Raw genomic sequence first — 24955 nt, forward strand, 5'->3', positions numbered from 1 at the left:
TGTTTATATTAGTATAATAGATGCCTTTGTTCATGTTAATGTTTGTTGTTACTTATTTCACTTACATGACAACTCTTTGGGCTACTATTGAATATAAAAAATTATATAATTTAACTTGTTAGAAAAAGAATTTGTATGTAAAATCAAATTGTGTCAGATATTTTTTTCTGTTTTAGTTTAACTTTTATTTTCTACTGATTTGTTTATACTGTATATTTTTTTAAGGTACATGTTCTAAAAGTTCTTGGTATTTGAAGGCCGTGGCAAAAACCTTATATGGCTGCTGCCATCTAATTACTGTTTTGACCTACCAAACTTCTTCTCTTTTACGATCAGTTTTGTTTGTCACTAAATTTCACAGGAAATCTAGACGTTTCTAAGTCAAATCACCTTTATTTTATTTTTTTAAATTTCTTTCTTATGTTTAATTTATGATAATTATTGCAATAGGTGGCAAAATATATCCATACTACCTATTTTATTTATTCATTTGTTTCATAAATGAAACTATAGAAAAATTACAATATACGAGGGTTGTCCGTAAATCAAGGTCTCCATCTAGCTCCCATCGCAACCAAGCAAGCCATTTTAAATTTGAGATCGTCATATTCACTAATCATTCACTACTATTCTAGCATTGCATCCCACTCGCAGAACCATAAGCCTTGTTCGTAGTGAACAAACAAGCAACTGGGACAGCTGGGGCTTGTAGTTCTTTTATATTAAAGGGTTGCATGAAATATATAAGGTGTGGCTTGAAGACCCTCCAGGCCTACCCATAAGTAAAGCTGTTTGAGCTAGAGCCTAACGTCCTTGGGATAGGATATGAAAGAAGGAAAAAAACTATATTCCTGGTGAAGAATTTTGACTTACCTCTTTGTTTCTGTTGATAGGCGGTGTTCTCTAATCTAGAGGAGAGTGCAGACTACATGTTCAGAGTGAGAGGGCACACTCGAGCCGGTGCAGGACCATGGAGTGATCGTGTGCCGGTCACCACAGACCGTGACATCGTACGAGCGCCGATGGGAGTGCGAGCCGTGGCTACGTCAGACCAGAGTGTGGAAGTGTGGTGGGAGACAGTGCCTAGCCGAGGGAAGATCATCGGATATCAGGTGAGTTGATCAAACATGAAAAACATTTTATGGATATTTTTCAACACTAAAATATAAGGGCCCTAAAAGATTGTGGTGAGGGTGGTTCTTAGATATTGAGATAGTGTGGAAAGAAATATGTTTGGTAAAAGTATTTAGATTGACAGATCCACTTTCATCTGTATAAACAGATTAATGCTATCTAAATTTAGATGACTAACAAACCCCGGGTCAAAAAGAAGACTATTTTTCTCTACTCCTGTGTTTTTTCAATTACCTTTCTTATGAATTGTCAATCAACAATAGTTTAAAATTTTTTATTTAAACATTGGTAACCAAGATTCAAAGCATTCAAAGCATGGTGTCATTTAAGGCAGTGGGAAAAGTTTCCATTTTGTTTAAAAAGTTAATGTTTAAATCAAAAAAAGATAATGAACCGCCATAGAAACTTGTTAAGATCCTGTAAATGTAAATGTAAATATTATTTAAGATGATGAAATCCTTATTATCACTTTATGGTTTGAGGAACTTCTCCATTCCGATAAAAAAAAAGAGTCATCTACTTCAGAAAAATTCATGTAATAAAATTATCATATTGTTGCGGGCTTAACGGGTTCTTTACAAATAAAACTTGGCGATTTTATAATAACTATTTATTTACACTAATTACTCTATATTTACAGATATTAGAATTACCTAACACCTAACTAACCCTATCTAAACCTAGCTAAAGCCTATTCTAATTTACAATGTTTCTACTTACAGCTAGCCTTTACAGGAATTATCACTACTTCTGTCACAACACTGTCACTACACTGTCACTAGTGTCTCTACACTGTATCTACACTGTTACTGCCACTAGCACTAGCACTGGTCACTAACACCGACGGGCGCTTGCCGCGACGATTCTCGGAAGGCTCAACTCAACTCAACTGCCGTGTGCCGGAAGACGGTCCCTTATATAAATTTACCGTGGAACATTCTGGAGACCCCTGGTAGCCTAAACAAAGGTGTTTACGCCGTAGAAGTGTAGAAGGTTCTAGGGCCCCTATTGAGGTAGTACGTTGACATGGGTCTATTGTCTATCAGTGGTGCGCTAGGAGAAACCCGTGTAAACAAACAACCCTTTTGTGACGGCGCCTGGCTATTGTTGCGCGGGGCTCCTGACTTGTAACACTACCCCCTCCTTAAGACTGTTCTGTCCCAGAACAGATTTCCCCTGAAGCTTGCGATCTTCTGGTCCACCGGAGGTTCCCCATGGGTTGTATACGCAGACCACAATGTCGATGCCAGTGTCCTCGAAAAGTTCCTGCACCATATTTCTTACAATCTTCCATTCCAATCCGTCATAACCACATCCAAGCCTTGGAATAGCCAGCTTTTTGATTCCAATCCGAAGGAGCTTGTCTCGCAGGTCTTGCAGGCTTTTCTTCAAAGATTCGTAGGACGGCTTCTTGCTAGATGTTTCCTTTGTAACGAGGTAGAACAAATGCTGTCCATTGCGCTTCAGGTGAAGGGTTGTGCCAATGGCGGGGCTCTGACGCTCAAGATCTTCGATCCCTCCAAACTTTTTCCTGAAGACTGTGGCTATACCTCGCGACGCTCTCAGGTCTTCTGCTACGCAGTGTGCCAAGGCATATTCCACTGGCAAGGTGAAGAGGTCCTTGTATAACAACCTCAGTCCCTCATTTCCATGTCTCTCAGGCACGACGTTTCTTGGCTCGGTTGAGAGGTTCCGAACTTGTTGGCCGTGATCTCCTTTGTAGGGTGCAAGCCTGTTAAAATGAACTATTTTTGGTTTGCCATTTGGTTGTTTCTTAATCCTGTAGATGACGTCATTTAAACGGGAAATAACTTCATAGGGTCCTTCCCATGAGTTCTGGAGTTTAGGTGAATAACCACGACGCCTTCGGGGATTATGTAGCCACACGAGATCACCAGGTGTGAACCCTCCTTTCTCGGCCTTCACGTCGTACCTCTCCTTCATCCTGTCACTTGCTCCAGATATGTTGCGACGAACTTTCTCATGTATCTCGTCCATCCTCTTCCGCAGATCCGATACGTAGTCCTCGCCAACCACACATTCATCCGGCTTCAATCCATACTGCAGATCGCATGGAAGACGTAGCTCTCGCCCGAAAACTACGTTGGCTGGAGTTTGGCCGGTGGTTTCGTTGACAGAACTCCTATAAGCAAGTAGGAACAGGTGCAGGTATTGGTCCCAGTCCCGCTGATGTTCGGAGACAACTTTTGACAGATATCTTCCCATCGTCCTGTTCATGCGTTCCACCATGCCATCTGACTGTGGGTGCAGAGGTGTTGTTCGAGTCTTCCGGATACCAAGAACTTCACACATTCTGGAGAATACTGCTGACTCAAAATTTCTTCCTTGGTCAGAATGAAGTTCGAGCGGCACTCCAAATCTGCTCACCAATTCCTTGATTAATATATCTGCAACTGTTACTGCTTCCTGGTTAGGCAATGCATAGGCCTCTACCCATTTGCTGAAGTAATCCATTGCAACTAAAATAAATCTATTTCCAGCATCGGACATGGGGAATGGTCCTGCTACGTCAATGGCAATGCGCTCAAACGGGGCACCTACGTTGTATTTCCTCATTGGTGCTTTTCGTTTGTTGACAGGGCCATTTGATGCTGCGCAGGTCACACATCTTCTGCACCAGTCTATGACGTCATCTTTCTGATTAGCCCAGTAGAAGCGCTCCCTTACTTTCACCAGTGTACGATGTACCCCTAGATGGCCTCCAGAAATTCCATCGTGCACTTCCCTTAGCACTTCAGGAACCCTCTTCCTTGGAATTATTATTTGGAGTTTTCGGTGCCCCCCTTCCTCCGATTCGACGACTCGCTTCAAAACTCCTTCTTCCATTAAAATCGAGTTCCACTGCGCCCAGTAGGTCTTGACGTTCTTAGACAATGGAGCAATATCCTGCCACGACGGTCTCCCTTTATTTTCCATCTTCCACTGCATGACGTGTCTTAGGTCTGGGTCTTCCTTCTGGTCCTCTGACAGTTTCTTACTGTCCCATTCGTCGTCAACGGCGGTCACGCGATGAACTGGTGCACTTTTGTCTTCCTTGCGTGAGCAGTGCATGCAGGTGTCTCCACATGGTCTTCTTGAAAGTGCATCCGCATTCCTGTGGCTCGGTCCCGCACGATGGACTGATTCGAAGTCATACTCCTGTAACCTTTCCAACCATCTCGCAACCTGTCCTTCAGGAGACTTGAATCTTAGCAACCACATCAGTGCGGCATGGTCGGTTCTCAGGAGAAACCTTCTTCCATACAGGTACTTATGAAAGTGTTCTATAGACTTAACCACTGCGAGAAGCTCTCTCCTGGTGACACAGTAATTACGCTCAGGCGCTGACAGGACCTTACTGAAGTATCCGATCACATGTTCTTCTCCATCTTGAAGCTGGGAAAGGACTCCTCCAATGGCTGTATTGCTGGCGTCCGTGTCTAGTATGAACTTTCCGTCTGATCGTGGGTAGCTCAATATGGGTGCACTGCATAATTTAGTCTTCAGCTCTTCGAAAGCTTTCTCGCAGTCGTTATCCCAAACAAAGGTCCTCTTGTCTTCGGTCAACTTAGTTAGCGGTTTGGCAATATTAGCGAATCCCTTAACAAATTTCCTGTAGTAAGCGCACAGCCCAAGGAAGCTTCTAACTTGGTGTTTATCCTGTGGTATTGGCCAATCGGTGATAGCTCTGATCTTCTCCGGATCTACAGACACTCCCTTGTCTGATACGACATGGCCGAGGTAATTGACCTGTTTGCGGAATAAGTTGCACTTCTTTGGGTTCAACTTCAGATTAGCCATCCGCAGTCGCATGAAGACATTCTCCAGGTTCTTCAGGTGGTCTTCGAAGGATTTGCCTAGGACGATAATGTCATCCAAGTAAACCAGGCATGTCTCCCATGACAATCCCCTGAGGACGTTCTCCATAAGCCTTTCAAAAGTAGCAGAGGCGTTACAAAGTCCAAAAGGCAGCACAGTGAATTGCCAAAGTCCTGTCCCAATAGAGAACGCTGTCTTCTCCTTGTCCTCAGGAGCGAGCCCGACCTGCCAGTAGCCACTTCTGAGATCTAAAGTAGAGAATATTTGACATCCTCCCAGAGTGTCGAGTGTGTCATCAATCCTGGGGAGAGGGTAACTGTCTTTCTTGGTGACATTGTTGAGAAGGCGATAGTCTACGCAAAATCTTGTTGAGCCGTCCTTCTTCTTCACTAGTACCACAGGTGACACCCAAGGGCTGCTAGAAGGCTCGATGACACCATCCGCTTCCATCTCTTTTATGATTTTCTCAGCTTCGTCACGTTTTGCTAGCGGGAGTCGTCTAGGAGCCTGACGTATGGGTTTTGCATCTCCGGTGTCTATCTTGTGCTGTACTATGTTTGTTCTTCCTCTAGGTCCGCTTCCGTATTCGAAGACATCTTGCCATCTGGTAATGAAGTCCCTTATTTTCGCACTTTGTAGACGCGTCAGATCCTGACAGGTGCTCTCCACGAAATTTTCCAACTCCTTCGGCAATCCATTTGGGGATGGTGGACATGATTTTAGTTGACGTACCACTGAGTTAACAGCCACGCATGTTCCGATCTTCACTCCTCTTTTTATCGCCACAGGGAAACCATTCAAGTTCATCAGTCGCACCGGATTTTCGTGTCCTAAGTTAAATAAGGATCTGGCGACAAAGACACCGCGTCCAAGCTGGGATTCACTGTCACTTCCTGGCTCCAGAAGAACACTTTGCCCACTAGTCCAATCTCCTTCGACAGTAGTTCGGACGATGACTTGGCTGCGTGCTGGTAGCGTTGTGTCTTCCAGTAGAAGTACGCGTGCAGCGATATCCTTCCCACGCCGAAGTATGACATCTTCGTCTCCGAGAGTCACTAGTCCTTTTGTCATGTCCAACTTCAGTCCGTACTTCACCATTATGTCGGTTCCTAAAATCACGTCCTCGTCTATGTCGGCAACTAGTGCGCAATGTTTAAATACGCAGCCGCCGATGTGGAAGGTAGCAACCGTCTGCCCATAGACCTGAGCCAGCTGACCTGTAGCTGTACGTAGAGACCATAATGTTGGTGAAATATCTTCAGTCGACACAGTGTTGGGATTCAGGATGGTCATAGTCGCCCCGGTGTCCAGAAGACAGCTTTGGAGACGCCCGTTCACCTTTCCATCTATGTAGAAACTGCTTGACTGACTTCCAAGTGAAGCAACTTTAACACTTTTCCTCGGGGCTTTCAAATCGCGGGCTGACGGTTGCCCCTTTCCATCAACCCTCCTTAGTTTTCCTGTTCCGGTTCTGATATGGTTGAAGGACATTTACTCCTGGGATGTCCCATCTGTCCACAGCTCCAACAGCGTATCTGCCGGCGACGTGTTTTTAGCGCCTCCAGAACTCTTTTCACCAGCTCCTCGATGTCAAGTGGAGATGTAGTTTCTGCGTCTGCCACACGGACTCGGGCCTGACCTCTCACCGACTGCCGTACAGCCTCGAACTCCAGTGCCTGTGTCAGTGCGTCACTCAGGGTCTTTGGTCTGGCGAGCTTCACTGCCTGTTGAGTCTCAGGTTCACGTAGACCGTCGAGGAATTTATCCACCGCCAAACTCTCGTAGACATCATCCGTGACCGATGGATAGGCGTTTCTCACCAGGCGAGCAATGTCGGCTTCAAACTCCTGAAGTGACTCGCTGGGTTTCTGGATCCGGTTCCGCAGTTGAGATCGGTAAAGCTGGTCCATGTGTCGATGCCCAAAGCGCATGTCCAATCTCCTCACTAGTTCGGGGAAATTCTTCCGCTCCGCCATTGGCATAGCATGCAGAACTGCTAACGCATCGCCCCTTAGTGCAAGGCACAGTGCTGAAGCCTTTGTCTCCTCTGTCCACCCATGGACCATAGCCGCTGTCTCGAAGAGAAGCATGTAGTCCTCCCAGGGGGTTTTGCCATCGAAATGAGGAACGATGTTCTGAGGGACAGCGGCAGCAATGGTGGGCGCTGGCTTGGAGATCGTTTCTGGGGCGTTATCCTGCCGAAGTTCGTCAGTGCTAGCTGATGACGAAGGTGTGAAGCTCCCCGATGCAGCCATCTCCTGCCTAAGCTTATCAACTAACCTATCTTCTAGATTCTTTTCTATACAGTTAACTTTCTCATCAATTTCATTTATCCTACTTTCTAAACCATCAACTTTGCTAGAATATTCACCTAATTTGTTCAGCATTTTTGATTCTACATTTGACATTTTTGTCTCAATGCTAGCTTCTAAGTTTTTGTTATTTTCTGACATTTTTGCCTCAATATTAGCTTCTAGGCTTTCTAACGTTTTACTAGTTTCTGACATTTTTGATTCTAGTGTTTTACTATTTTCTGAAATTTTTGACTCTAATGTTTTGCTATTTTCTGACAAAGACTCTAATGTTTTGCTATTTTCTGACATCTTTGACTCTAAGTTTTTAAGCATTTTATTGATATCAGATGTCTCAAATAAAACGTGATCTGGGTCTTCACCTGCATCAATTAAAGCTTGTTTAAGGCGTGCCTGAAGGGCTGATTTAGTTCCACTAGTATCAAGATCTCGTTCTTCTAATTCTCTCCTAAGATCAGCTACTTTTAACTCATCAAGTTTCACACCTTTGAAAGCCATTTTTATGCCAAACAATTAAAATAATTTTACAATAAATGATTTTTTTCTTTGTAAACAAATTTACGACACAAATTACTACTATGTAACGAAGACCCTGAATCTTACTAAAATATCTAATACAACTAAAATTAAACTCAATATTTTACAATTAAAATCGCCAAAATAATCCCACTTCTGACACCAATTGTTGCGGGCTTAACGGGTTCTTTACAAATAAAACTTGGCGATTTTATAATAACTATTTATTTACACTAATTACTCTATATTTACAGATATTAGAATTACCTAACACCTAACTAACCCTATCTAAACCTAGCTAAAGCCTATTCTAATTTACAATGTTTCTACTTACAGCTAGCCTTTACAGGAATTATCACTACTTCTGTCACAACACTGTCACTACACTGTCACTAGTGTCTCTACACTGTATCTACACTGTTACTGCCACTAGCACTAGCACTGGTCACTAACACCGACGGGCGCTTGCCGCGACGATTCTCGGAAGGCTCAACTCAACTCAACTGCCGTGTGCCGGAAGACGGTCCCTTATATAAATTTACCGTGGAACATTCTGGAGACCCCTGGTAGCCTAGACAAAGGTGTTTACGCCGTAGAAGTGTAGAAGGTTCTAGGGCCCCTATTGAGGTAGTACGTTGACATGGGTCTATTGTCTATCAGTGGTGCGCTAGGAGAAACCCGTGTAAACAAACAACCCTTTTGAGACGGCGCCTGGCTATTGTTGCGCGGGGCTCCTGACTTGTAACAATATTTTGAAATACAGTTAAGTTGTCCAAGGATTGTAATGCAACTGAGTTACTTTTTGTCAGCTGTTCTACACCATGACAGCTGTAGAGGACCTGGACGAGTGGCAGCAGAAGACGGTTGCTCTCACAGAGTCAGCTGATCTGGTAAACCTGGAGAAGTACGCTCAGTACGCCATCGCTGTGGCCGCCCGCACCAAGAATGTGAGTCTTTTTATTGTATTATCACTTCATTTATTGTTAGTGCATTTGTGTTTAACAAACTGTGGTAACGATGATGCAATGCACTTAGACACGATTTATTACAAAGTTCTCTATTTTTGCTTGGCAAGATTGTTAGATCAATTCAACCATCATTGTGATTACAGGGTTTCTTTGATAAAACTTGTCTCTCAACTACTATTATTTTTAATATTTTTTACACAACTGGCTTGTTTTATTTTTTGTAAGAGAACGAACCCAATACAAAACTGAGGTTGTTTTGATACCATCTAACATCACCCTTTTGTCAGGAATTTTCAATATCATTAATTAATTAATATTATCACTTGCCATTTCCCATATTATCATTTTGTAGATGAACATTTTAACCACTTAACTCAGACCATGTATCTAATTAATCAGCAAATTTTAAAATTAATGTGAAAAAACTATTAATCCGTCCACATACCATCAGAAAACAAAGTTAAAGAGTCCACACCATCCAAGTATAACTAAACACTAACCTCTCTAAAAACCCACATTATAACTATTTGTGTGTGTGTTTTGGAGTACTATTTTTACATTAGAACCTAACCTAGCAGCACATTGTGATGTTTGTCTGTAGGGTCTCGGAAGGCTGTCAGAGAAGGTGACAGTCAAGGTCAAGCCAGAAGATGTTCCGTTGAACCTGAGAGCTCATGAGGTCAGCACTCACAGTATGACTCTCTCCTGGGCTCCTCCCATCAGGCTCAACCCTGTCAACTACAAGGTACGTGTCCAACCACGCCTATATAAGCTGTATGGTCCACCTGTATAGAAAATAAAGTACCGGTATAAATAAATTAACACAATATTTGGTAAAACTCCAAACATCAGACCAACAACTAATTCAAGCCATTCATCTTTTAAATGCTCAATATAGTGGTCTACATTTTTTATACTTGTAATCACGAATACTAGAACAGACCCATTATGGATCATAAACATAAAAAAATATTTTACTGTCCCACCTCAACTTAATAACATGATTTCCAACCTGAACTAAGTAGTGTTAGGTATCTCCTTTACACTAATAGTGATAACAGAGTTTGATATGTTAACCGCTAGATTAGCAACCCATCCAGATCTATTACCTAAATAAAAAATCTCAAACATATTCTCATTCCAGATATCCTACGATGCAGTCAAGGAGTTTGTCGACTCCCAGGGAATCACTCAGACCCAAGTAGTGCCTCGAAGAACGATTCTGCTCGATACAGATACTCGTTCACACACAATCAACGAACTGTCACCGTTCACAACATACAATGTGAACGTGTCTGCAATCCCGTCCGATCACACGTACCGACCTCCTACCAGGATCACGGTCACCACTCAGATGGCGGCGCCTCAGCCTATGGTCAAACCTGACTTTTACGGGGTTGTCAATGGCGAGGAGATACAGGTAAGTTTTACAGGGAACACTTTCTGTGCAAAGTTGTTTCATTACGTATTTACCATGTCTTCAAATTTCAATTTTAGTAGGACAAGTTTGATGTTTGTAATGTATTGCAATTTTTTTTAAACACAATGTAAGGATACAATACTATTATTGGCAGTAGTCATAAACAATACAGAGGTTGTGTACAAGAAGAACTTTGACAGCTTAAAGATAAACATTTAACTAAAATGCAAGTGTGTTTATCCTAGAGCTAACTAGATCCAAAACAGCCTCCATTGAGATAGCAATTATCGCTAATTCTGAATGCTTTTAGGCTTTGATAAAAAAAACACCTTCTATTAGCATTAGCCTTAAAATTTCAGCAATACAGTGTCCTAAATAAAATTTTGTAAAGACAATATCTTAACAAACTAAATCTTTTGATTACGCTTATCTAAATGGTGATTTACTCCTCACTAATAAATTCTTCTACTTGCCAGGTTATTTTACCACAAGCATCAGAAGAGTATGGCCCAATCAGCAATTACTACTTGTGTGTAGTACCTGTTGATAATAAGTTGGGCTTGCATAAACATCCTGATCAATACATACTTGAAGAGGTGGGTTACTAGTATCTTCACTAATCCAGTCAAGTTCTTTGTGTATTTGCTTTAAGATGAATTAATTAATAGAGTGTAGGATGGAGTGAATTATTTTTGTAGCTTTGTCACTGACTGAGATCAGCTGTTTCTTAAGAAAGGGTCGTAATTTTAACAAAAGCCTAGTGGTCAGGACTGTGTCCAGTATCGAATCATCAAACATGCTATATTACCCATAGAATTTTAAAAATCAAAATCTTAACATATTTATTTCTTTCTCAGACAAGCAGACACTATCCCATTATAACTTTATTTATCTAGTACCGGTAGTTTCCCTGTTAAAATTGTGATTAATATGTTAGAGCTAATTGTGCTTAAACTTACTTCTCAGAAAGATTGTGTTTAATCGTGATAGAAATGCAATAAAATGCACAGCAACAAATGCATAGGTAGCTGTAGTAAACAAATTCATTATCAAATAAAAAAACTTAGAATGTGAATTTAGAGATACAAGTCACTTTATACTGGTTTCTTAACTTTTTGTTTTTTTTCACTTTTACCTATCCACAATCATAGTTACCATCCCATCCCGCAAATACTCATATTTGATATATTTTTTACTACTTTACGCTATTGATTTTTTTTGTTTTAATTAGAACAACCTAATGGTTTTGTTATTTTTTTCAGCTGTTCAATAATAGTAAATCAAAACCAAACGAAATAGTGCCTTACATTGCTGCCAGATTTCCACAACGTAACATTCCGTACACATTTCACCTCGGGAGTGGAGACACTTACGATACCTTTGTTAATCGTAAACTCGACCCGACAATGAGTTACCGCATCTTCGTCAGAGCTATTGTCGACACTCCCTATAAGGTAAGCTTCTTTATTTCAGGTCTGCAAAAAGAATATTTTGTTCCAATATCAAAAAAATTTCAATAATTCAAATTTGGGTTATGTCACCACAGCCTATCATTCACCCTAACTCCAAGCAGCAGTTTAACTCTGGTTAAACATTCAATTATATTAGCTGCTACATCGTGTAATGCAAAGCTTTTGGTTTCTGACTGCAATATACCACTTGGTAACCTACTGTTTATTATTTATTTTCCTGTTTAAATTGCGACTGGGCCACATACACCGGAAAATAGATATAAAAATCCATAAAAAATGGAGTACTTTAAAAACATGTATTGTTTACTTAATACACCTAAATATTTAAGCTGTTTATGGTCAATATCTCACTGCTTGTTTCCCACAGCACCTGTTCACATCATCACCGTTCTCCGAACCTCTGTCGCTTAGCATGCGTGAGGTGCCGCCAGGTGACCCTCCGCGCAGACCCAACCCCAATATCCTGACAGACATCTCCGAGGTGTCAGTCAACCGCAACACAGAGGAGGCGGGGATGGTGTGGGTCATTGGACCAATCATAGCGGCTCTCATGCTGTCCATCTGTCTGGTGCTGCTCTTCATCATCAAGAAGTGAGTTGGTGGTGATAAGATTAAGTAAATACAAGTTCACTTTGATCAAAAGTGTGCGTCCTTTTCATATACATGACTTGGAAATTCGGACAATGATTCAAGCCTGTAGCATGTGTAAACATCAATTTACATCAAGAAATGATCATCACAATTGTTTATGGGCTTTGTTTGATTAAAGTTAATAAATATTTTTATAACTGTGTTATTTTTTCCCCATCCACAATTATTATTTTTGTGAATTTGTAAAAAAAAGTGTGCATTATAAAGTGTACGAGGAATTTTACATTTTTCTAAATACCATTTTGTAGAATCATCATTTTACTTCTTTTAAGCTCTATTAGCTTGCTTTAGTATTTTCTAAATTTTATCAAAATCCTGTCAAGATTCAAACCTATCCACACATACGTTTTTTGTAGTAGGCCCATATTAGTAGTAGTAGTGCTGACATGTTTGTGCATTTCCAGACGCCGCCAGCCATGCAAGTCCCCAGACCAGGCCGCCGTCACCCGACCACTGATGAGTGGGGAGGTCGCTACGAGTCATGCTCCCTCTGATCCTGTAGAGATGAGACGACTCAACTTCCAGACTCCCGCCATGATCTCTCACCCCCCCATCCCCGTCACGGAACTCTCCAATCACATTGAGCGTCTTAAAGCTAATGACAATCTCAAATTTTCTCAGGAATATGAGGTAAGACATTAGCATTTATTAAACTAGGTGTACAATGCAGTTGTCTGCTTGCAATATTGAGCGGAGCCAGCATATTCAATATCAATGATTTTTTTGCATTTTAAATAGAATGCCTATTTGCAGAGGTATCCAAAGTCAATCATAAGTCAGGATTAAGTGAATGAATCGTCTACTTGCAGGAACCGTATTCTATGTTTCATCTGGTTCTCATAAATTAAATGTCTACTTGCAGTATCCAATGCCAATGATATATTTGGTTCGCATAAATGGAATGCCTATTTACAGATTCTAAAGTCAATAGTACGTATGGTTCACGTAGACGGATTGTTTACTTGTAGTATCCAAACCCAATGGTACATGTAAATGAATAGTCTACTTGCAGTATCCTCAATAAATCAATGGTCCATTTATTTTGTTCACATAAATAAAATGCCTAATTGCAGTATCCGAAGTCAATGGTAGGCTTAGGCCTACTTCTGCTTCACTTATATGGGATGTCTATGTGCAGTATTCAAAGTCAATGAGACGTCGGGTTCAAGTCAACGAATTGTGTTATATTTGGTTCACATTAGTGGAATTCCTATTTGTAGACTGCAAATAGGAATTGAACATGTTCCAATCAGATAGATATTCAAAGTCTACATTAATTGCACGTCTTGCTCACATAAAATGCTGTAAGTTATTTACAGATTCCAAACGCAATATGGTGCATCAGCCTAATTCCGGCAACCCTTATTATTGGTTTAAGTCCTGTGGTCCGAATATTACCATTTCAGATTTATACCTTCCCATATGGTTGGTTACATGACTGTGCCAAATTTCCTGCAGATCGCTTAAGCCTGTCAGGTGGAGCCTGACCTGTATTTGTAAAACAAAGGCAGTGAGTGTAGTATAAGAGCTTCGCTTCACTCCGCTCAATAATTTCGATACTGCAAATGAATCATGGTAGGCCTAAGCAATACCTGTATTATTAAAAGGCAATAACGATTATTATTATATTATTATTACCCATTGTATGTAGAATTTGCTTTTCTTTATTTTTTTTCAATGTCTTCTTTCTTCATTATTAAAAAAAGAATCATTTATTTGTACAGAAGACTTATTTGCATTGAACATTCATAAAACTCACCAATTCTATTACCTCAATAACTGTTTACCAGTATTATTGTTGTGAGGGATTGGGGTTAGCCTCACTTAGTATAGGCCTATAACTTAGGTCTAGTTTTATTTTAGCAGTTAAAAGTAAGAAATTGTCGTCAACCACTTTCAAAATTTCCCTATTGTGCAATAAAATTTATCAATACAACTATTGTATTGTCTAAGTTACACCATTTAGTCTTAAACCTTACCTGTAAACCACGTGGTTGTGATTTCATTTCGTAAAACGATTTTGTATTTTTAGCTACAAGAACATTTTTTACAAAGTTTCTTGCAAATCAAGGGCGGTGTGATTTTTGTTGGTATAATTATGTTGTAGTGTTTTTTTAATGACCTCGTTTTATCTTCTCCTTCTCCAAGCAACATAAACTTAGGCCTAATTAGTTAACTATTCATTGTTGTTAAAAAGAACAGAACCATTTTACAATTAAATATAAACGGCATGGAGTTTAATCACTCAATATAGAACTGATTGTTAATCATTTCGTATTACATACAATATACTATAATATGCTCTTTAGTATTATCCAATTTTTTCTTTTGTACTGTATTTATCATGTGGTAGATTTGTTGACTAATGTTGAGACTCTTGTTTACTTTTTAGTGTTTACTCACAAATAATGACATGGCGACCAATTAACCCATAAGGCCCATGTTAAATTTCCAAAAGTTTGCATTCATGTAGGGAAAAGTCCTATGGTCCGATTTGTACCGTTTCAGATTTATACCTTCCCATGGTTGGTTACTATGACTGTGTTAAATTTCATGCAGATCGCTTTAGCCGTTCAGGAGGAGTATTTGTAATAAAAAAGCAGGAGTGTAGTATAAGAGCTTCGCTCGCTTCGCTCGCTCCGCTCAATTATTAGAGTTACTTGGATATGAATTTCCTGGATGTATATACCTAGTATTTTATGGGCTTGTATTTTTTCTTGAATGCTGTTTGAAGTTTTGTTGAGGTTTCTCAGAAGGTCAAAGTTATTAGTATGGATGAAAATAAATAGATTCTTTTGGAATGTGACATTTTATGTTCTGTTTGAATAATTGATTTTTTTTATTGATTGATTGATGTTTGAATGCTTGGTTTCAAAAGACAGTAAAACATAGTTTTGGATATAACTAATACCCATTTGCTATTTTGATTTTAATTCTTTTAAATTATTATTTTATAGGAATGTATGTGTTGTAAATTATTGTAAATAGTATGTATACGGGATGCCTGGTGCATTATCAATGATTAAATTGTATTATATAAAAAAGTAGAACAATTAAATAAATTACTAATATTAAAAAAAGAAACAGCTAAAATAGTTTAAAATTGATTAGAACGTAGCTGTCTTATATTTCATAAAGATCCTACTTATCATTTGATTCCCAGGACCATTAATTTAATTAGTTATAAAAAAAGAGCACCGGTAGTTAACACATTTAAACTAGCAAATTACTAATGTGTGTGGTCATTTGTATGATGGGTCTATGGATTCATTCCCAATCTTGAATTGTAATTCAGAATTGCTTATTTGTAAATACTTTCTCTGAAATAAAAAAAACACATCTATTGTCCCACAGTCTATAGAGACCAGCCAACAGTTTACATGGGACCATTCCAACATGGAGGTGAACAAGCCTAAGAACCGCTACGCCAACGTGATCGCGTACGACCACTCTCGAGTGATCCTGCAGCCAATGGAGGGAGTGTTGGGCAGCGACTACATCAACGCAAACTACTGCGACGGATATCGCAAACACAACGCTTACATCGCCACTCAGGTACAATTTAAATCTAATCTTCTTACAATCTAACAAACCTCTGGCTGTAGAAAGAACTATTGATTGTTTTCTCAATTTCAATTGACGACTGGGCTAGGAATCAGCCTTATGCAGCATTTTAAATTAGTATAAAACATTCTTAAAAAAATTTTTAGATGCTACAATGCGATGCTATAAGTTTGCTAAAAATCCTGTAATTTAAGTTCCGTGTATGAATACTTGTATTTAGTTTAGACTAATGACTCAATTATATGTAGGCCTACACCATGGTCTACTTTATGAACAAAATTACGGTTAGTAATGTGAATACTATGATCATACATTTTTACTAGGGATGGACGGGTCCCGAAATTTCGGGAATTTTTCGGGAAAAAAATATTCCCGATTAACGGGACGGGATTACATTTGACTCGGGAATTTTTCGGGACGGGATTTGGTCCGATCGTCGGCGATTTTTCCGCTTCGCGAGTGCCGATAATGCCGTTATTGCGAGCGATAGGTCCGCGAACGCAGGAGACGAAGTCATTTCGACGATTACGCCGTGACCGCGGAGTCCTACCGACGACCGCGCCGTGACCGCGGAGTCCTACCGACGATCGCGCCGTGACCGTGAGTCATACCGACGATAGCGCCGTGACCGCGGAGTCCTACCGACGATCGCGCCGTGACCGCGGAGTCCTACCGACGATCGCGCCGTGACCGCGGAGTCCTACCGACGATCGCGCCGTGACCGCGGAGTCATACTGACGATCATGCCGTGATGGCGGAGTCATGCTGACAATCGAGCCGTGACCGCAAGTCATACCGACGATCGCGCCGTGACCGTGGAGTCATACCGACGATAACCCCGTGACCGTTAGTCATGATGACGATCGCGCCGTGACCGCGAGTCATGCTGACAATCGCGCCGTGACCGCGAGTCATACCGACGATCGCGTCGTGACCACGAGTCATGACGACGATCGCGTCGTGACCGCGAGTCATGACGACGATCGCGCCGTGACCGTGGAGTAATACCGACGATAACCCCGTGACCGCGGAGTCATACCGACGATCGCACCGTGACCGCGAGTCATACCGACGATCGTGGCGTGACCGCGAGTCATGACGACGATCGCGCCGTGACCGCGGAGTCATACTGACGATCATGCCGTGATGGCGGAGTCATGCTGACAATCGAGCCGTGACCGCAAGTCATACCGACGATCGCGCCGTGACCGTGGAGTCATACCGACGATAACCCCGTGACCGTTAGTCATGATGACGATCGCGCCGTGACCGCGAGTCATGACGACGATCGCGCCGTGACCGCGAGTCATGCTGACAATCGCGCCGTGACCGCGAGTCATACCGACGATCGCGTCGTGACCACGAGTCATGACGACGATCGCGTCGTGACCGCGAGTCATGACGACGATCGCGCCGTGACCGTGGAGTAATACCGACGATAACCCCGTGACCGCGGAGTCATACCGACGATCGTGGCGTGACCGCGAGTCATGACGACGATCGCGGCGTGACCGCGAGTCATGACGACGATCGCGCCGTGACCGTGAGTCATACAGACGATCACCCCGTGACCCGCGAGTCACAAGTTTCTATAGGTACCTGTAAATTGTTACCCATTTTTTGGTTTTTATAGATCAGTGCCACAAATGGTAAAAATTGATTTTGTATGTCTTTTTTGGTAACTGCAATACAGTACTTTCTTTTTATTCACAGAAAAAAATCCCGTCCCGTCCCGTCCCGAAAATCGGGAAGGAAATAAAAATCCCGTCCCGTCCCGTCCCGAACTAAAAATTCAATCCCGTCCATCCCTAATTTTTACCTTATACATCATTTGACCCAGTACTAGACAATGGTTGGCCGATACGCAATACTTGAATTTGATTTGATTAAGTTCTTAAAAGTACTCAGTGTATAGTAGGTCCACCTGTATAATAGGATGTGTATAATAGGTCCTACATTCCTACGTGATACAGCTAGAGTTAACTCACCAAATCAGATTGTGTCTTGTATTCACACTTGATGTATATACAAGTGGTTGGATAATCAAGGGTCTATGAAATCCTGTACAGGGACCACTGCAGGAGACCACCAGTGACTTCTGGAGGATGTGTTGGGAGGTGAGGACAGCGACTATCGTGATGATGACTAAGCTGGAGGAGAGGACGAGGATCAAGTGTGACCAATACTGGCCGTCCCGTGGCACCGAGACTTACGGAGTCATCACAGTCACGTTGTCTGACGTACAGGAACTGGCTACGTACTGCATCCGCAGCTTCCAGATCACCAGGGTAAGCACAAGGTCCAAAAGGTTCTAAGAATTTATCATGTGCACTCTGGCACAAAAAATAAACTATACCGGGAGTCTTGTAAGTAAACAGCTTAACTCTGAGAATTGTTTTACGAGTCAAAATAAGGAGAAAATCGAGAATGAACTTTGGTATAAGGTCTTTATAAGGTTTTTGAATAAATCTATGAATTCCTGACTGAAAAGCTAATCAACAGAAGAGGAATGGCCATTTATTATGCCCATTTATGTTTTACAAGTAGAGAGATCTAAGGTTATTTCTGAAATGGCTTTATGGATTGTCCAGGATCATATTTCTTTCTTGCTGACAATAATTTATGTGATTATATAATGAAATACGAGTAGAATATTCAATATAGTACCACTGTCTGTAAGTAAATATAGTTCTTAAAATCGTTGACTAATTTTCATCTCATAACCCTGTTGGCAGGCTGGACACAGTGACCGTCGTGAGGTGAAGCAGCTGCAGTTCACAGCTTGGCCAGACCACGGTGTCCCTGACCACCCTGCGCCGTTCCTACAGTTCCTGCGCCGGGTGAGAGGCTGCAACCCGCCGGACGCCGGGCCACTGGTGGTACACTGCAGCGCCGGTGTGGGCCGTACTGGATGCTTCATCATCATTGACTCCATGATTGAGCGCATGCGCCATGAGAAGAGTATCGATATATATGGACACGTCACCTGTTTGAGAGCTCAACGAAATTACATGGTGCAGGTAGGATATTTTATAAGCATAAAATTTCCAGTAAAAAAGTTTAGGAAACCATGGTCTAAAAGGATGGTGAAATGACCAATTGGAATAGTAGCGGTCAGATTCATAGCAGCTGCGTAATGACTGGCCTCACCCATGAGCATGAAAGACCAATGACCTTAGTGCAAATGAGTGCAAGAAAGTGTTTGAATTCTATTCCATCCAAAAAACAGTAACTAACTATATAGCTTGCACTGTGTTCCAGTTATTGTGGTCTTAGTAATGCCTGAAAAAACAGTTAGCAGCATTGATCGGAACATGTCCTTTGTAGTACCAAAAGCAGGGCTGCGACAAAAGAACTTGAAATGCCAACAACAAATTATGCAAATTCCAAATTCAAAAAGCAGATCTCAAGCTAATAAATACTAACTGGCTTGAAGTTACTGCTTGTAATGCAGTGTAAACATGATCCATGTTACAATCTAGAAACCCGTTTTATGTTTGCCAGACGGAGGACCAGTACATATTTATCCATGACGCCCTACTGGAAGCTGTGATCTGTGGCAACACTGAGGTTCCGGCCCGCAATCTCCATCAGCACATACAGAAGTTGATGCAGCCAGAAATGGGGGACACCACCACAGGCATGGAGTTGGAGTTCAAGGTCAGTTCAGGAACAACCTCTGCGGGAATGGGAATTTATTTTTTTTTTAATTTAATTTATAAAGATGTAAATTAAGTTGAGATTATCGGTGAGGAATAGGAATGCCTATTGGTTACTCAGATATACTGTAGGCTTTAAAAATTGTTTCAGAGTATTATTGGCTTTCCCTCTACGTATCAGCAAACCTAAGTTAATCTATTATTCTGTGTTATTTATATTTATACTGGACAAATTATTTTTATAACAAACCTCTTAGAATTAAAACACTCCAAAGCGAGTAGAAATGAGTAGTTAATTATTACAAACTTTGTGCAACATGGATTTTTAGGACTAAGGAAACATTAGGACCTATCTTAAAATTGTGTGTTTTCAAGCTTATTACGTTAAATAATTGCCATTTAGTGAATTCTTTTCCATCCTTTAGTTGGCACCTACTGACACTACTTTAGTTTAAATTTTTATACTGTTTAAATGACACAATTACGTATTCAAATTACTTAAATATGTAATTTTTATAGCTTTGTTTTTCTGTCCCTTTTTTGGTATCTGTAAACTGATCAATACTAAATTACCTACAGAATTTAAACTATTCTCTTCACATTATGGGTAACAAGATTTATCAATTTCAGAAACTGTCGAACATCAAGTGTGATTCTTCTCGCTTTGTATCGGCCAACCAGCCGTGCAACAAGCACAAGAACCGACTGGTGCACATCCTGCCCATAGAGAGCACCAGGGTGTGTCTCACACCATTGCGCAACGTAGAAGGGTCAGACTACATCAACGCCAGTTTGATCGACGGATACCGCACACGCGCCGCGTACATCGCAACGCAAGGCCCCCTACAGGAGACTGTGGAAGACTTCTGGCGCATGCTTTGGGAACACAACTCCACCATTGTCGTCATGCTCACCAAGCTCAAGGAAATGGGAAGGGTCAGTGTTTTAACATCTCAGGCTGATGTGTCTGTGCCACTTTTGGATACTGATGTCTTACCCTTAAATACCATTTGTAGCAGATATTTTATTAAAAAAGAACATAGTCAAATGAGCCACTCAAAGATTACACTGCAGTTATAAACAATATTTGCTATCTTTTTTGTCCGTGTAGTTGATTTAAGTATGATTTAGCTAACAATAAGCTGTCCTTTTAGTTTGGATTGGTTAAAAGTTGGTGTCAGAAATCACTAATTTACATCAGTATCTGGTGGCTCATTCTACCTACTTTCATTTTTTTCTATTTTTGTGACTAGAATTTAAAGATAAGTAATGTCTAGTTGCACGTATAGTCAAAGATAACAGTAATTTCGCAACTATTTATTTGTAAAATTCTCAAGTGGACTCTTACACAAGTAGAAAATTTAAGGCACGAGCCTTGTTACTTTACGAGTACTCTATGATCTCATCTTTTAACTTTCAATTATAATTTTGGATGTCACACTATCTCGTATTCTGATAGTTTTCCAGAATTTCCCTAAAGCAGTGCTATTAGATATCAGATGCATTGGTCAAGTTTGACTTAATTAACATATATTCATTAACATAGTATCATATACACTTTTATGTGAATTATCATGTTTTATACTTCTTTTGTTTCAATATTCTAACTTTTCCTAAAAGCTAAAAGCTCTTCCTGAAGGCCGGGGTCGTTTAACACAAAACAGTCTAAGTTGTGTAGTTAGTTTTTGTTTTCGACATTCGTTAAACACAAAAATTAAGTTGGATTTCTATTATCTATCTATGGTTGTCTTAGGTAACTGTATATGTTGTGATGCAACAGAAACCTTACTTGAATATTTTGACTGTAAAGAAGACATTTTGGGCATTTCCTAACGGTTTGGTCAGAAATTATTTTGGTTAAAAGTCTGGTATGCAGGGGAAAATACTATTAATTTAAGATGTAAAAATTATTTTCAACATAGTATTTGTCACACTATATAATAGTCACTCAAGAAATTGGCTTTTGATGGTATATTATATTACACCTCGGTAATGTATGAGAATGATCATTGAGCCTCTGTCCCAGTGTCCAATAACCATTAAATTAAGTTAACTCAATACATGACATTTTTGTAACATTTGTGCTATTCCCATTGCAGGAGAAGTGCCACCAGTACTGGCCGAGCGAGAGGTCAGTGAGGTACCAGTGTTTTGTGGTTGATCCGATCGCAGAGTACAACATGCCTCAATACATCCTGCGAGAGTTCAAGGTCACAGACGCGCGAGATGGCAGTTCCCGCACTCTCAGGCAGTTCCAGTTCATTGACTGGCCCGAGCAGGGCGTGCCTAAGTCGGGCGAAGGGTTTATAGACTTCATCGGACAAGTGCACAAAACTAAGGAGCAGTTTGGCCAAGACGGACCCATCACTGTACACTGCAGGTTAGCATATTCTTTGATAGAAATTGGATGTTAATTAGTAGCTTATATACTACAAGTTTCCTTTAATTGCCACCTTACTTATGTGACCATTCACATCTAAGAAGATTTTTGGCTTTAACGACAGCTCAACACAATCCATAATTTGTCTCACTCTCGTTACATTCAAAGGTCTCGTATCTTTATTCACTTAAACACACAATCCCAGTCTGTGATGCCACACTGGTGCAAATTATTTTTAGCCACCATTCTTATGTGGAGGGATGCTGCGTTCTGATCAAGGGCTGTAAATAGCCTGGTAACTGAGTGGATAAAGTGCTTGCCTGGTAATCAGTAGGTTGATGGTGCGATCCTCTGGAGAGTCAGTAGCTTCCTCGTTACTAAGAAACGACTGGTCTTAGTAACAAAGGTAACTAGCAATCTCACTCTATACTCTAAACGTTTTGCTCACTGGTATTCAAGATTTCGCATTGTGTACCTGTTCCAGTGTTGCAGTGATAATGAAATGCAAATAACCACATTCTATTACATTTCAGTGCGGGGGTTGGTCGCACTGGAGTGTTCATCTCTCTGAGCATCGTGTTGGAGCGAATGCAGTACGAGGGAGTCGTGGACATGTTCCAGACTGTGAGAATCCTACGAACCCAGAGACCCGCCATGGTTCAGACAGAGGTATGATTTACATTCCAAAGTCTGCAGAAAAACCAACAAAGAATTCATATACATATACTTATGTTCAGAACTCCAAAAATAGGTTTCCCAAACATCTTTTTTCATGCGGAAAACCGAAATAGGAATTTAGACATAAACATTTAGTCAAAATAATCCCCAAAAAAGAACTTCTGTTTATGTATAGAAAAGTGGAATAAAAAACATATATTTTGTGAAATTATGACTCCAAGGGACCTTTATTCCAGCAGTAATTCATAAATAAAATTCAAACATTCAGTTAATAAAGAGACCCCTTCATGGATCTTCATTCTTCATGCGTGAAAAAACCACGCAATGGAATTCATACTTAAATGATTTATGTCGCCAATGCATCTATAAATGATGTTTCTATTTTCAGAAAACCCTCAAATGGATTCCTACACCAACACACTTGTTATTTGTGTTTTTTGTGTAGTTGAACACTCTCTTGTGTTGCAGGACCAGTACCAGTTCTGTTATCGAGCCTCTCTAGAGTACCTCGGATCGTTTGATCATTACACCAACTGACACCAGGCCGGGGTCGAGTACTGCGCCTAGACAGTGACAGTGTGTGTTGTGTAGTTAGTGTACATTCACTCAGACATATCACCTAGTAGGCACATCCGTTGTTGGATCGATTGAATGACTCGCCCCCGAGGCATCACGTCTCCCGGTTTTACAGACTTTCCGCTTTCAATATTTCGATATTGGCGCTTCTGTGCATATGTAAACAAGTTCACCTCGGACTAACGAGAATCAGTGTTAGGATGAATTAAATTTCCCTCCCTTTCCTGGTCCTATAGAGTATAAAATTATTGAGGTTTGAATTTTTTACTAGTAATAACTTGTTGACGATCGTCTCGAACCGGTTACAGTTTCAACATTCCAACGGCGAGCGGCGGATCCTTTTTGGGATGCGTTTGTATCAATAGATCGAGTCCAAATTATTATGAGTTGACGTCTAGCTATTTGTATCCTTGTGATTATGTTTTAGAACATAAGTTGTGCTAAATTTGTATTAGTGTTGATTTAGCTAGATTTTAGATTAAGATTTTTTACCCGAGGTCACAATAAGTCAGTTCAGTTTGCTCGTTAAAGGTTGGTTTTACATGAGGGATGTTGGTAAAACTGTGCCTGCCGCCACTGCCAGGCTTACCACTACGCACATGTAGTTATTGTATGTTTTATCCCTCTTCTTTTTGGGAGTTGTGGTTTTTGGAAGATTCAGCGAATCATGACATTAATTTTAAGTACGCACTGACTGTTATTTAGATTTAGATATATATATATTTTATATAGTTTTGTTAAGTTGTGAACGATGACTGGTCGGCATTATATTTCATAGTAGGAGAATATTGTCTTACCGAAGAACTTAAAATATAATTTATGTACCATTTACAACTGTACATTTGACAACAGTTCCTCATCTTACAAAAAAGTAATTTTTGCATGGTATGAGCAACATTCTATATTACTTATTGCACTTCTATTAATCAATAATTTAAATGCATGCCAAATTCTATCTGTAGGTACATGTACCTATTTCAATCCATCTTCATGCCACTTTGTCATCGTTATACTGGTGTAGTCTAGTCAGTGTAGGTTTCTACTCAAGTACAACGCCTAGCTTTATTTCTGCCACACTATGTTAAGCCATAACTCATCAAGACATATTTCTAGACATTGACTGTTTAACATCATAATAAATATAAGTATTATCATAATATATCTTAATTCAAAGTAAAGACCTGAAACTTAACATACCATTTTATTAACGACTTATTTTACAGTTTAGTGTACTTATTTGTAGTTAGGAACTAAAGCCGCAGAAATATATTGTTATGTGATGTAGCGTTTAAGCTCATTTTATCTTTATTTTATACAATGAGTTTTTACTTAGATTTTCTGAGCTGATATTTTAGATTTAATTTGCATTTACACTGGATTGTTATAAGACATTTTTTTTTTATTTGATGTCTTTTGTGCAATAACGACTAAGGGACTTAAAGACATCAATGGGTACTTGTAGTTATATTTACTAAACCACAACTTCCAAAAGGTTGTTTAGTTTACCTTATTTTTAATCGGATTAGTTAGATTTTATATACATGTTTAAGACACCAACTTTGATATTATTTTTAATATAACCTCTGTAACTTAATTTAATCTTAGCCATGATTTCATTTTTTACTTTACTTTAAGGAAGGATTAGTATTAATGGCAGGTCGTCTAATGAAATCAGCTGGAAAATATATTGAAGTTGGTTTTGTAATTTGATTAGTTATTTTCCCGTCTCAATGTTTGTTATTTGAACTTATTTTAAACTGATGTGTTTGCAGGAAAATTAAAAGAAACATAAGTTTGAACAGCAAT

At 40.2% G+C, this 24955-nt stretch overlaps 1 protein-coding gene across 1 annotated transcript in view; it reads left to right on the forward strand.

The window, feature by feature from the left end:
• The window catches only part of LOC129002091 (tyrosine-protein phosphatase Lar-like), a 591085-nt gene extending 566237 nt beyond the window's left edge, over positions 1-24848 (forward strand). Inside the window, exons 20-35 of the mRNA XM_054429628.1 lie at positions 894-1112; positions 8591-8728; positions 9351-9494; positions 9894-10169; positions 10646-10765; positions 11432-11623; positions 12009-12232; positions 12697-12922; positions 15647-15847; positions 17926-18144; positions 18592-18876; positions 19361-19516; positions 20146-20451; positions 21615-21895; positions 22429-22564; positions 23042-24848. Coding sequence (XP_054285603.1) covers positions 894-1112; positions 8591-8728; positions 9351-9494; positions 9894-10169; positions 10646-10765; positions 11432-11623; positions 12009-12232; positions 12697-12922; positions 15647-15847; positions 17926-18144; positions 18592-18876; positions 19361-19516; positions 20146-20451; positions 21615-21895; positions 22429-22564; positions 23042-23110 — 3192 coding nt within the window. The 3' untranslated portion in view covers positions 23111-24848. The remainder of the gene's footprint in view (positions 1-893; positions 1113-8590; positions 8729-9350; positions 9495-9893; positions 10170-10645; positions 10766-11431; positions 11624-12008; positions 12233-12696; positions 12923-15646; positions 15848-17925; positions 18145-18591; positions 18877-19360; positions 19517-20145; positions 20452-21614; positions 21896-22428; positions 22565-23041) is intronic.
• The last annotated feature ends 107 nt before the right edge of the window (positions 24849-24955 follow it).

The sequence above is a fragment of the Macrosteles quadrilineatus genome, unplaced genomic scaffold (genome assembly GCF_028750875.1).
Source record: "Macrosteles quadrilineatus isolate MER2022 unplaced genomic scaffold, UCM_ALF_1.0 Scaffold_9__3_contigs__length_116548681, whole genome shotgun sequence".
In the NCBI taxonomy this organism is placed as follows: Eukaryota; Metazoa; Arthropoda; class Insecta; order Hemiptera; family Cicadellidae; genus Macrosteles; species Macrosteles quadrilineatus.